A 13,491-nucleotide genomic window follows, 5' to 3' on the forward strand; every position below is an offset into this window, starting at 1 on the left:
AGTTCAAGAGCAAACTCATTCTTTTCCATGGATTAAAATCAAACAGTTATAACCGCTCTTTTAACGGATCAAGAACAACTCTTACAAAATGTTTGTCAAAATTAAAGAACATAATTGAGAAACTCTCTAAAAGATTGGATTTACAAATTTTGAGCTCACAATAAATCAATCCTCACCATACATAAATCTCACTTAAGAATGAATAAAAAAAAGAAGAAAATTGAAGCTTTGAGAGAGTAACAATGGAGGTTAAAGAATTATGGAGGATTGAAAATAATATGTCTTTGATATTTTAATTTTGGAGAAGATAAAAGGTTTAAAAGGATAAGCAAAAAAGTGAAAACCAAATTCAATTTGGACCATTGGATGTTGGTAAAAGAAAATTGAATTGTGGAGATTTAAAATCAACTAGTTGTTAGATACAAACAAAATATAATATTAAATTCTTTTTCTTTTTAATTTCATTTTCATTTCAAAAGCCAATAAAAAGCAAAAAGAGTCCAAAACTAGCCATTAGATACAAACATAAAATAATATTAAATTTATTTTCCTTTTAAATTCATTTTCTTTTTAAAAACCAATCCAAAAATAAAAAGCCCACTATGTATCACTTGTCCATTACTCTAAATGACATTTTTCACGAATCTCGATCGGAGACGATTTGCTTGTCGGCGTGTAGGAGAAGTGTGGTGGAAAACTTCCTTCTCAGGCTGGTTTTTCAAGCAGAAATGATCTTTGCACAGAGCTTCTCTTCGGGAATGTGAATGAATTTCTCGCTCCCGAGAAATTAGTCTACTTTGATGAGAAAAATTTTGCCACATCATCAATTCGAGATTTTTAGTTGAATTTGTTTCGGCCATATCTTCTTCGTTTGAGCTCGGATTTAAGAGATTCAAATTGCGTTGAAATTTTTGTTATGAGCTCTATGCAAAAGACTATTAAAAAGTACTGAAACTATCAATAAATACATTCAAGTTTGTTATAATTATGTATTTATACGCTTTGATCTTTCTTCTATTCCTTATCTAATTAGGAATTAAGTTCAATAATAATGTATTTTTTAAAAGTAATAACAAAAATAGGGTATATAGGAAAGAAATTACAAAAGTAAGGTGAAAGGAAAAAATATTGACAAAAATAAGGTAGCCTGTAGATTTTTATGTTAGCTAACAAACTCCTTTAAAAATTTGAATTTCACAGTAAAAAATTCTCCAAAAATATAAAAAAAAACACTAAAAATAAAAAAATACGACAGAAGTTGGGGAAAATGTGAAAAAAATAGATTTAACCTTAATTCGTTGCTAGAAATTTAATTTAATTTTTATTTTATGGTAGGCCTAAAAAAATTAGTCTTAATTCGTGGCTAGAAATTTGATTCAATTTTTTATTTTACGTAAGCCTTTAAGAATTTGAATTTTACAATAAAAGATTCTCCAAAAAAATAAAAGAAGAAGACGGGAAAATATGAAAAAAAATAGATTTAAAATTAATTAGTGGCTAGAAATTTGATTCAATTTTTATTTTATTGTAGACCTTTAAAAATTTGAATTTCACATCAAAAGATTCTCCGAAAATACAAAAAACACTAAAAAATAAAAAAAGGAAATAGAAGTTATGGGAAAATATGAAAAAAATAAAAGATTTAACCTTTAATTTGTGCTAGAAAAATATATATTTAGCCTTAATCCGTGACTGGCCTTAAATCGTGGACGGGGTACACGATTTAAAACTCGTGGACCCCGTCCACGATTTCACAACCCTATTTTTGTCTATAATTTCAAACCGATATAATTAGACATTTAAAATCACAATGATTAAAATTGAATAAATTCCAAAATACATGGAAGAAAATAGTATTTTAATAAAAAAAACGACGTATTAATTAATAAAAGAAAAACTAACTACAAAGCTAATAATTATTGTATAGACATGTGCGGGTGTAAATCACATAGGTTGACAAGGTTGATTAAATTCCCCAAGAACTCTGTCCAAATTGTTCAAAGCATCTTTTGCAGCTCTATTTTGTGCAATAAGCTTTTTGCGATAGCTTCCTTTTCCTACAAGTTGTTTGTCTATGAAAACTTGAACCTCTTTTCTTTCTTCCCAACAATCCACAAATTCCAAATTTAGGTTTCTCTTTTGACATATTTCTGTCAACTCTGTCATTGGATGTTTTTTCATAGTCTTCAATGTTATCAATGGCTCCATTAGATCCTTAAATATCTACACAAAAATCCTGTCACCTTTAAATATATAATTCAAACTAATAATTATAATAATTTGGTGTAACCAAGCCTACACTTTTCATGTATTCTTTTTAATTGAGTTTTAAAATATTCTCGAGAAACTAAACCATTTTTGTCCCCAGATTTTTTAGAATATGTGAGTTTTCAAAACATATATTTTAGTTTTTGAGTTTTCAAAAGGTACTTTTTTTAGTCCTTAAATTTTTTAAAATAGATTTAAAAGATCCTATATTTTTTATTATTTAAAATTAGAAAAATTTTTAAAATAACATTTCTCTAAAATGTCATATACGTATATGAAAAAACTAGGGATCTTTTAAACCTGTCTATAAAATTTGAGGACTAAAAAGTTATATTTCAAAAACTCAATAACCAAGTACACTTATTCTAAAATATTCGGACACTAAAAAAATATGTATCAAACAGTCAAAGATTAAACGCACCTATTCTTCCAAACATGGGGACTAAAATGGTAGTTTTTCCAGTATTTTTTTTTAAAAAAAAAACATAAAAACAAAAATTTGTCATCGGGAAAACATTAATTAGATAACTATATGAGATACATAAAAGATAAGTGTAACCCAAGATGCACCAAAAAATTTTGCATTAATAATTGGGTGTAAATTGTAATTACCTTCCAAACAGTTTCAATGGAGTTGCTATCAGCAAAAACTGCTCCAATAGTTGATTCAACAATGTCGGCTAGAACTTTTGGAGCTTTGATCATTCCATTGGAATGCAATGGATAATCTTCTATACTTTTAATAAACTCTTCTATCTGTCATCACACAAACATATTTTAGGTTTTGGTTCGCGCCATTTTTATCTCTAAAAAGGTTCATTCATACCAGGCCAGACCGAAATAGGGCTATATTTATTATTTATTTTCAAATATTCCATTTTAGTCTATATATTTTCAATAAATCTTAAGATCGGTCTCTACACTTACTTTGGTTAAATAATTATTAGTTTCTATCAATATTTTTTACAAATTTTGAAAAGATGTTCACACCACGATATTTTCTTACTTAAAAATTATTATTATAATTTTAAAAGAAAAGTATTGAAGGAACAAGTCTAAAATTTATTGGGATTAGGAGTAAGTTTGGTCATTTGAAAGAACAAAACCTAAATTACAATCAACCTAAAGTATAGGACCAAAATAGTCTTTTTAATCTTAGTTTATATCTATTTTTGATTCCTAAACATCAAAATTTTGATACTTAAATTTTCAATTTTCTGGTAGATTATTTTTCTTTTCAATTTTGTATTTATTGGATCATTAGTTATCTACTAAAAGAAAAAATGACATAAACAAGACACAAAATTTAAAGTTTAAATTCCTATATATACATATAAAATTCCATAAAATTCAATTTTATATAAGTTATTGAACAGTTTTAAAATTTTTAATTCTTATAGATCTAATAGACACAAAATTAAAAATTCAAAAACCTGTTAAACATTTTGAAATGATAGATCTCAACGTAAAATTGAAAATTTAGAAACTAATATTAAATATGAGATAATTTAGATACAAGCTTATATTTTAAGCTTATCTTCCCACTTATGTTTTAAACTCTATTTTAATTCAAGTTGATATAATTAAAAATAACAAATGAAAAAAAAAAAAACTATCCTATATGTATACACGTCATTGATGTTATCATTTTTTAGTATTTTGTACTTATCATTTAGAATTAGAATTTTTTTTGCCAAATAAAGTTAAATTTCAAAACATAATCTTGTTCACAAAGAAGAAAATGAAAAAAAAAAAAATGAAAAATCCATTTTATGTAAATATTTATTCACCAAAAAGAGTTTTAACATATTTTTAAATTTTTAGACTTTGCTTGATAAGCTATAATATTTTGTTTTAAATGTTATTTTAGATATATTTAACCAATTTTTTCATAAACATTATTGCAGAGGAAGATTTTTGGTAATTTCCATTTATTATATCAATTTTAAATGTTATACTTTTAACTTCAATTTAATCTTTCAAAATGTCATAATTTTTCATATGAATTTTGAGTTTTTTTTATAATTTAGTCTCTAGTTTTAAGAGTAACACTTTTAATCTCGATTTTTCATTATATACTCAATTTTAATAGTTGCTGCCAATGTTTATTAATGAATTTAAAATAATTATGACATAATTTAAATTTAGTAGTGATAAAAAAAATAATGAAACTTAACTAATTATAATTCTGATAATTTTTTCAAAATTCATTAATAGACACCAATATTAAAAATAGAAAGTGAGTATCTAAAGAAAAATTAAGATTGAAAGTGTAAATCTTGAAACCTAAAGATAAAATTGAAATAAAACTCAAATCTCAAGAATGAAATTGTATGATTTTGGAATTTAAAAGTAAATTTTAATTAAATTCAAAACTTAAAAAAATTAAGACCCTATTTGGCCATTTAGTTTTTATTTTTATTTTTTTTTAAAAAAAAATTAAGCTTATAAAGCTTACTTTCAACTTCAAATTTTTCTTTAATTATCTGCATTTTATCAATTGTTTAAAAAATCAAGCAAAAATTTGAAAATTAAAAAAAATAACTTTTAAATAGAAACTAGTTCCAAAATCTATGGACAAAAAGATTTTTTTGTTTTTCTTGAAGATATACTATCATTATTTAATTATATGAAGGACTATAAGATTAAAGAAAAAAATGTATACTATACAATTCTTAATCCAGTTGAAGATGAAAAAGTTTCAAGATTTCAAAGAATAAATGAAATAGACTACATTTAATTTTCAATCGTTTTTAATTATTTTTTTTAGATACATTTTTAATTAATTTAAGAAATTCAAATCTTTCAATAATAATAATAAATGTGGGAACACGCCATAAATTACTATATTTAATTTTCACAATCTCACGCTAATTTATTCTTTTCAAGTATGATCTCCACGTAAACTTAAAACCTTTACTTTTATTTTAAATATGTTTTTCATTAGAGATTTTTAGAAGTCAACCATCAATGTTTTATTTTTCCTTTTTGTTTTTATACTCAATTGGCTTTCAACTAAGCTTTAGTTAGGTTTTTTTTCATCCAAAAGTTAATTTTGATTTTTTTTAGGTAATTGCGCTCGATAACTATTTTGTTTTTTTTGTTTTTGTTTTTAATATTAAGCCTATGAATACTATTTTTATTTTTAAATTTCTTATTTTGTTATCTAGTTTTTACCAATGATTTAAAAAAGTAAGGTAAAATTTGATAACTAAAAAAAAAGTAGTTTTCAAACAGTTATTTTTGTTTTTAGAATTCAATCATTATACTTAAAAAGAAACAAATTGTTGAAAGAAATATGGATGAAATACACTTAAATTTCAAAAACAAAAACCAAAAATCAAATTGGACCTTAGTTTTTTATTTTTCAAAACTAAGCCTATTTTCTCACATTTTTCATATAATAGTTTGCATATTTCTTAAATATAAAAGTTGAATTTTTAGCCAAATTTTAAAAACAAAATCAAAATTTTAAAAACACATAAAAAGTAGATTACAAAATAAAAAATTTAGAGATGGAATAGATGCTTAAGCTTAATTTTTAAAAACTTAGAACAAAAAATCAATTAGTTAGCCTTAGCTTATTGGAAAAAAAAATATTAAGCCCTACCTTTTCCTTTATGTTTTCAAACTTAACTTAAAAATCATTCCTATTCTTTTTTTCTACTCTCAAATATTCAAATTTTAATAATATTTATTTTCATTAACTTTAAAAATGGTACACTCAATCTCTCATCTATTAGCATTTTTTTCAATCAGAGTACAAAATTTTTGTGCTCTCACAGCATAAAAAGTGAATGAGAAGAAAATTATTTTTAAATAAATAAAAATTATGTGGTAGTATTTTATTGGAGTATATTTTGAAATGTGCCATCTCTATCTAAGTTTTTCTATAAAAAAATAACTTTTTTATTTTTATTTTTAATTTTAATATGCAAAGTCAAGAGGAACATATAATTAAAACATATTACTTTTTGATGAAAATTTAAAATGTATTGAAAGTAAAAAAACTGAAAGAAATAAAATTTAAAATACAGAAATCTAGCAATTAAACAAAAGAAAGAAATCTAGCAATTAAACAAAAGAAAGAAAGAAAAACTAAGAAATAGTAAATGCTTATGATTATGAGGTAATTTTTTTTAAGGAAAACTAAAGAGAAAAAAAAATGATCATATGGATAGATTGATTAATAATTAAATGATCAAAAATAGGGAAAGAAAAAGGAAGTTAACGAGTAATTAATGAGATGAAGAAAAATAAATAAATCTAATTTGATACTTACTTTTGGATGAAGATCAGGCTTGTTGTGGCGAAGATATCGATGAAATCCATGCGTAATCGCAACTCGAGCAAGCTTTTCCGTATCCACATTCGCAGCTCTGAGCCGAGTCAATGAACCCGGCGACAGATTCGGATTCGAGAAATATTGTTCTCTCGTTATCAGAAAATTCAACACTGAATCGCCTACGTACTCTAATCGCTCGAACGACGAGCAATTTTCCGGTGAATACGACGCGTCTGTAAAAGCCTCTTCCAGTAATCTCTTATCTCGAAACTCGTAGTTCAGAATCGCTTCGATTCCGTCCAGACTCGCCGCCGAATCGCCGCCGTTGACCGCCTCTCCTCCGCCGCTGCTGCCTTCCTCTTCCAAGAAAACGACTCTCTGTTCTTCTTCTTCCATGCCGGAAATTTGGGGATTTTGGGACCAAATTTGAAATTTATTTCGTTGGTTGCGAGGAATTTTTCTTCTTTTTTTTCTCTTCTTCTACTCTCTATGAAATATCTCTCAAGAGCACAATAATTATATAATATATGTATATATATATATGGAAATTTCATAATTATATAATATATATACGGAAATTTCATAATTATAATATATATACATATATATATATATATATATATGAAAATTTCATAATTATATAATATATATGCTTTTCAAAATTACAATATGGCTTATGAACTTTCAAAAATATTTCAAAAATATTTTTTAACATAGAAATAAAAATCTTTTAGAATTTCAAAAAGAAATCCAGACTTCAAATTATATGACAATAAGGTTGTTACTACTACAATCAAATTAGATTTCTAATTAAAGTTACAAATTTAAAATAATTTTCATAATGATATAACCATTTATGAGCCCACAAATAATTAATCATTGAATTGAAAATCTAAGCCTAATTTGTGTATGATAAGAAAATATTCATTTCCTCCTATTTCTAAAAGAAAAGGAAACTCCATGTCATTTTTTTTCTATAAATACGTTATTATAAATTTTTATGAAGATACTCGAACTCGAACTTAAACACTTCATCTCCATTCTATAGTTCTCTATCTTTGATTTTGGTCGGAGCTCTTTTTATTTATTGATGTCAACTATTATTATTTTTAGTTCAATAATATTTATTTTAGTTGAGGGGAAGGCTTTTTTAAAAGTATAAAATAGGGAAGACCTTATTGATAAGACTTTGCCAAACGTTTAAGAGAGAGAATTCATGTGATGAGGGATTAATAATGTTATTGATATATGGTTGGGAATCATGTGAGTCAATAAATACATTTTTGTTTCCTTTTTAATTAGAAATTAATAATGCAATCAAAATAATATATATCTAAGTTCATTGTTCCTTATTACTTGCTAAAGAAGGTAAGACATCCATAATTTGACAAATTTGATATTCCATACCTATTAATTTGATTAAAAATTTGACTTCCATATTATTGCTTTATGAGTCTAGAATATAATATTAATGCTCATGAGCTTGTTCATTGTGGTTTTTCTGGTGTTTCGTTTAATTGGTTGGTTTCGAGTTGTAAACACGATGTAAGATACTTTTTTATGTTAGAATCAACCGCCATTGTAATTTTGAAAAGGTACTCTTTTGAATTCTGCTATAAAAATCACAATTAAGCATTTAAGAAACAAAATAAATAAATTTACATGAGCTTTCTTCATAATTCGCAGCTACATGGATTTACAAATACGTATGTCTAGAAATGAAGAATATTTTTGGTATTATCACACCAAATGAGAAGGTTGCAAGGTACACACCCTTCCATTGGACAGGGGAGCGACCCCGATAACCATGGTGCTCGACTCTACGTCTACCTTCCCGACATCAAGTTGACAAGAGCTTGGTTTTCGTAGAAAGAGCCAACGTCCCAATCCTCTGTTGCAGAAGAAAGTGTCATGAGAGCAACCACAATGGATCTCATGCTTGGCCGTAGCTGTGGATTCTCATGTGTACATGCCTTAGCAAGCTGAGCCATCTGCAACCAAAGTCACACATCAGCTCTCAGTTTACTAGAAGCAATGGCACAAAGGCAACTCACATTTACCTTGAAAACTGAATCGAGAGGGTAGTTCTCTTCAAGTCTTGGGTCGACTAGTTTGTGAAGGTTCTCTCTTGCATCGGGTTGATTCAGGACATCTTCAAACTGCAATAGAAAAGTCTCGAGGGTAAGTTATTAGACTGAGAATCACAGGAAATGAACGTACAAAAGAACTTGAGAATGACTGATGGGTGCGAGTATCGACCAACGCAACAAGGCCTTTTGATTCATTGACTGCACTCATTCTGTTTGTCTTGACCACAGCTTCCTTGGCTGAAATAAGCTCGTAAAGAACAACACCGAAAGCATATACGTCGATCTTTGGAGAAACATCACCATATTGTGCATATCTGGAAGCATAGTAGAAATCAATCAAATCATTGTAAGACACAAAACTAGGCAGAATCTTCAAGTATATAGGAGATGATTCAACCAGCTGATACTAAATAGTAAGAAAAAATAATCTACCAAGGTTTTAAAACAATTTCCTTTCCTTCTGAACATAACTACTGAGTAACGAACACCTAGAAACTTGTAGAAATACGACTCTAAACTTTCCAGCCAATCATCACTGATTAGGATACACAAACAAAAAATTGAGTCATGAAAAGGCTATCTTACTCGGGTGGCATATATCCAAATGTGCCCACAAGACGAGTAGGAAGCGAAGAATTTCCAACTTCAGTTAACTTGGTTAACCCAAAGTCTGCAACCTGCATAAAATATGTTTCGAGTAAAACACGAGACGTGGTAGGTTTAACAGTTTGACATTACGAGATTCAAGATCTACCTTTCCATGAAAGTTTTTGTCAATCAATATGTTGGCGGATTTAATATCACGATGAATATAAACGGGAACAGTGTGCTCATGGATATACTCGAGGCCTCTAGCTGAATCGAGGGCTATTTGGACCCTAGAAGGCCACGGCAATGGATCTCGACCTAAAAACATGACCAGATAAATAAAATTCTCGAAATGCAGCATAAATAGTGACAGTATATTCTCCATTTCGCATTATCTCACCTGTGCCTCGTAAATGTTGGCTTAAGTTGCCATTCTCAATGTACTCATAGACGAGGAATAGAGAATTCTCAACACAATATCCTATCAAGCGCACCTACAATTGATTATTAGCAGACAATTTATGAACCGTGAGAATAAGAATGATCGTGTAAACAAGAAAATGGGGGAGAGGGGATCAAGTATAAAAGGCAGATCATTTCATGGAGGCCTCCGTTGTTTTATGAGTTGAAGTTTACTTTTGTAGTAGGTGTTTTCTGAGCGGGTTCCAGACTACCAATCAGAATGAGCAATAATAAGTTTGCCTAATCAAAGTCCTTGATTGGATTAATCATTTACATCCTATTTTAGTAACAAGGATGGGCAAGGAGTTCAGGTAACAAAGCCTTATTTTCAATCAGCCATTCGACCCAAAATTCCTAATCGGGAATTGTTATAAAATCCACCATCTCTAGCTATGTTTTTATTCAAAATAAAGATTTAGTTGCCAAGTCAAAGAATTAATGCATATAATTTTAGGTAATTTCAGAGCAGATTATATAACCCGTTATCCATGTGGCTAATCAACCCCAAGAATTATAACAATGGAATTTAAAGATTTTGACCTGTAAGAAAAACGCATAGAAAATGTTGTCCTTCTACAGTGGTGCTTGTAGGACTAAATTATACGATATAAAACTGGTGAAAGACTTGACTGATCATCAAATCACCATGTGCATTCAAAAGCCTTTTTCTAAAAGATTTTTTTTAATATATATATATAAAGGAAATGATCAGGTGTATGGTTTAGCTAACATGTCATGGTTCATTCCACAAAATTTAAGGCCTATTTGGAATGAATTCATAACTTCAAAAGCTTTCAAGTTTACACTTTAACATTCTGCCCCTTTCACTACCTCCGGCTCTAGTACTACACAATCCAGACTTGAGTGTCGGTTCTAAGCTAATCATGCCCTATCTAGACCTAAAACAACCCTCAATCAATTTTTTTTTATATAACGAGTAATCACCAAAAAATTCTTTGCAGCATTGATACAGCCTCAACAATCCACAAAGTTAAGTATATAAGATGCATTCTAACAAATTTGAATTGTACTTCTTATGAAAACCTTTTAAGTCTATGAGTAAAAAAATGAATCCTTGTTATCATTAAATGTGAAGGACAGGTTGTCATACCAGGTTCAAGTGGTGAACGCGTGTTAGAACATTAATTTCAGCAAGGAACTCCCTTGAAGCTTGCATGTCCATTTTCTTTATTGCAGCTTTCTGTGCAAAAATTGGTAAAGGTGGAAGTTCAGATGGGTTTGAAAAGAAATATTGAAAGAATAGAGAATGTAATTAGAAGTCCAACAAATGATGACACCTATAAATTCATCTCATGTATAAAACCAGCAAACAAAGCATAATAGACATACTATTTAGAGTTATATAGCCCAAAGATAGAGCATTGGAAATGTTAAACACTACAGAAAGTGAATAAGCAATGCAAAAAAATTGACCAAAAGGCTTATATTTTTCAGCATATACTTAGCGGATTAAGTTATCGTTATGCTACAAAACCAACCATAAAGCTACCGTAGCCGGATTTAAATGAAACCTTAAATTCATAACCCATTTACAATGCACTGGGGATCAAGCAACAAACCTCTCCTCTGAGTTCTGCGTAGTAAACTGATCCAAAACCACCTTCACCGATTTTGTTAGCTAAGCTAAAGTTGTCCGTGGCCCTGGCGAGTTCTTCATACGAGAAATCCACTGATTTATCCACAGTAATACCTGTAACAGCAGCTATACCACCACCACCTTGACCATTTGATTCAGTAGATTTATCTAACAACCTTCCAGGGACAAGAGCTAAAAGAATAGGGGATTAATAGAACCATAGTTACAAATCATCAGTTGTATCATTTTACAAATTTATACAACGAGGTCACAATTCAGCTTGCTGGTGAAAACAACAATTGAATGTTAAAAGAATACCACGCCCATCTTGAGAAGACAGATCTTGGGAGAATGCCAGCAATTTAGAACTTTTCGACTTCCTCCTTCGAATTCTAATGTAAATGACGCCTGCTACAAGTAGAACCCCAAGTACTGTGCCTATAACTATGCCTGCAATGGCGCCACCTGCAAGTCCTGGTCATACATAGACAGAGTACAATAAGCTTGAAGAAGCTATACATTCCAATTCTATTAACTCAGACATGCTTTCTTCCGTCAAGCTCAAGATAATCATTTCAAGTCCATCTAAAAAAGCCACAGCACCTGTGCTGCAGAGAAGAAAAGATAACAAAGGCTGTTGAGAAACTAGAAAAGTTGCACATATCACATTTGAAATAACTCAAAAGGAAACCCAAACAAAATGAAACTACCTTATATTCAGAGGTGGATAGTGGCCACTTTGGTCTGCAAACAAAAAAATACTGTCACACAAGCTATCAAACATGATCTTAAACTTCAAGGTTCAACAACCTCATTACGAGGGAAAGAAACTCACCTCTGCCTGGAATAAAGATCAAATTTCCTGGGCTGAAATTCACATCCTGATTGTACTTCTGCAGCAAAGACGAGCTGACATTTGTATCTGTTGCCAACTTATCCCAACTATCATCGGATCGAATTGGGTAAGTGACAAACAGCCCATATGTCTTGGAAACATCAGGATTCCCACAGGAGCAGTTCACTACTACATTCAGAATCCCATTTTCAGGAAGCTGAAGAACATTAAAATTATTGAATCTTTGTAACATGTCCACTGTAGTCAGGTTCGAATAGAATTTGGTCGCAATTTCATTGTAAGTATCTCCACGTTTAATCTGGTACTGAAACGTATGACCCAGAAACGTATCGCTAATACAATCACAGGAGAATGGAAGGTTGATTCTGATGCCGCTATTAACACTGTCTTTATTGGGAATTCTACCACTGTTGTAGCTGACGATTATATCAGGAGATGACAAATGAAACATTTGAGAGATGATAGACAAAGTGCTACCCTCCCACACGAAGTACGAACCTAAAGCTACACCACATGTTCTAGGGCACTTTGAATCAGCTCCCAGTAAAACAGAGATCAAAACCAAGAACAAAAACCCAAATCGAGGGTTCATTTGGACGAAACAAAACCCAAAATCAACCAAAACGAAGAAGACCCAGATGAGAAAACAGGATTTTGAGAAGAGATAAACCAAATTTCGTTTCGATTTGAGCACCTGGTTGCGTTGCCGTGTACAGAGGACCCCGTTGACTGAAAATCGAGGGTTCACTCGATCTTTTTCAGTGGGTTGCAATTGTTTGAACAACTCTAGAGCTGGTAAAACACGACGTTACATTTTCAATATTGGGAATGGGAATTGAATTAGTATCCAATTGGGATGAAGCTTCGTGTGCTGATTTGTTGTTTAATCAAAGGACTGTGAAGTTGCCGAATGGTTGAAAAGTCCTTCGTGAAATGAAATCTGGGTCGTCAGGACAACTGTCTTCTACCACCGGTTTAGTGACGGCGGCAATCTTGGAAATGGCAAATTTTGGCTCTTCCTCTCTCTAGTTTACAACAATTATATTAAATTTTCGTCTACATTTTTATCCATATTTATATATTTTCATAAATTTGTTATCTACGTCAAGGTGAATCGATATTTACGTAAATTTCGATCCACCTGTGTAAGTTCAATTAGCACAATATGTGATTATTAACGAAAAGTTAGAAATTTGAATTCTCCACTTAACCCGTTGTCAAAAAAAAAAAAAAAAGGTCTAACATGTTAAACATTTCTATCCATATTTCTATATCTTTATAGATTCAACATATACAAAAAGCGAATCGACTTTTACATAATATCATAAAAAATAAGCACTAAAAT

General features: G+C 29.8%; 2 protein-coding genes across 6 annotated transcripts; both read right to left on the reverse strand.

The window, feature by feature from the left end:
• Nucleotides 1-1,791: 1,791 nt before the first annotated feature.
• On the reverse strand, nucleotides 1,792-7,089 carry RTL1 (RNAse II-like 1). The gene is made up of 3 exons (XM_039032420.2): nucleotides 6,551-7,089; nucleotides 2,881-3,024; nucleotides 1,792-2,223 (listed from the first exon to the last, which is right to left on the reverse strand). The coding sequence occupies exons 1-3, from the start codon at nucleotides 6,947-6,949 to the stop codon at nucleotides 1,945-1,947; spliced, it is 822 nt and encodes a 273-aa protein (XP_038888348.1). The 5' UTR covers nucleotides 6,950-7,089; the 3' UTR covers nucleotides 1,792-1,944.
• Nucleotides 7,090-8,138: 1,049 nt separating this feature from the next.
• Nucleotides 8,139-13,147, reverse strand: LOC120077971 (chitin elicitor receptor kinase 1). Of its 5 annotated transcripts, XM_090313874.1 has the most exons (11): nucleotides 12,126-13,147; nucleotides 12,001-12,034; nucleotides 11,609-11,898; nucleotides 11,274-11,482; nucleotides 10,805-10,894; nucleotides 9,632-9,725; nucleotides 9,398-9,549; nucleotides 9,229-9,320; nucleotides 8,813-8,957; nucleotides 8,614-8,712; nucleotides 8,139-8,544 (listed from the first exon to the last, which is right to left on the reverse strand). In XM_090313874.1, the coding sequence occupies exons 5-11, from the start codon at nucleotides 10,874-10,876 to the stop codon at nucleotides 8,380-8,382; spliced, it is 819 nt and encodes a 272-aa protein (XP_090170000.1). In that variant the 5' UTR covers nucleotides 10,877-10,894; nucleotides 11,274-11,482; nucleotides 11,609-11,898; nucleotides 12,001-12,034; nucleotides 12,126-13,147; the 3' UTR covers nucleotides 8,139-8,379. The 5 variants fall into 5 exon arrangements, with proteins under 5 accessions (XP_090170000.1, XP_090170001.1, XP_090170004.1 ...); XM_090313875.1 differs by lacking the exons at nucleotides 8,139-8,544; nucleotides 8,614-8,712; nucleotides 8,813-8,957; ... (3 more) ...; nucleotides 10,805-10,894; nucleotides 11,274-11,482 and having other exon boundaries at nucleotides 11,540-11,764; XM_090313878.1 differs by lacking the exons at nucleotides 8,139-8,544; nucleotides 8,614-8,712; nucleotides 8,813-8,957; ... (3 more) ...; nucleotides 10,805-10,894; nucleotides 11,274-11,482 and having other exon boundaries at nucleotides 11,625-11,764; nucleotides 12,001-12,051; nucleotides 12,126-13,021.
• Nucleotides 13,148-13,491: the final 344 nt, after the last annotated feature.

Source organism: Benincasa hispida, chromosome 5 (genome assembly GCF_027475165.1).
Source record: "Benincasa hispida cultivar pf3 chromosome 5, pf3_genome.v1.1, whole genome shotgun sequence".
In the NCBI taxonomy this organism is placed as follows: Eukaryota; Viridiplantae; Streptophyta; class Magnoliopsida; order Cucurbitales; family Cucurbitaceae; genus Benincasa; species Benincasa hispida.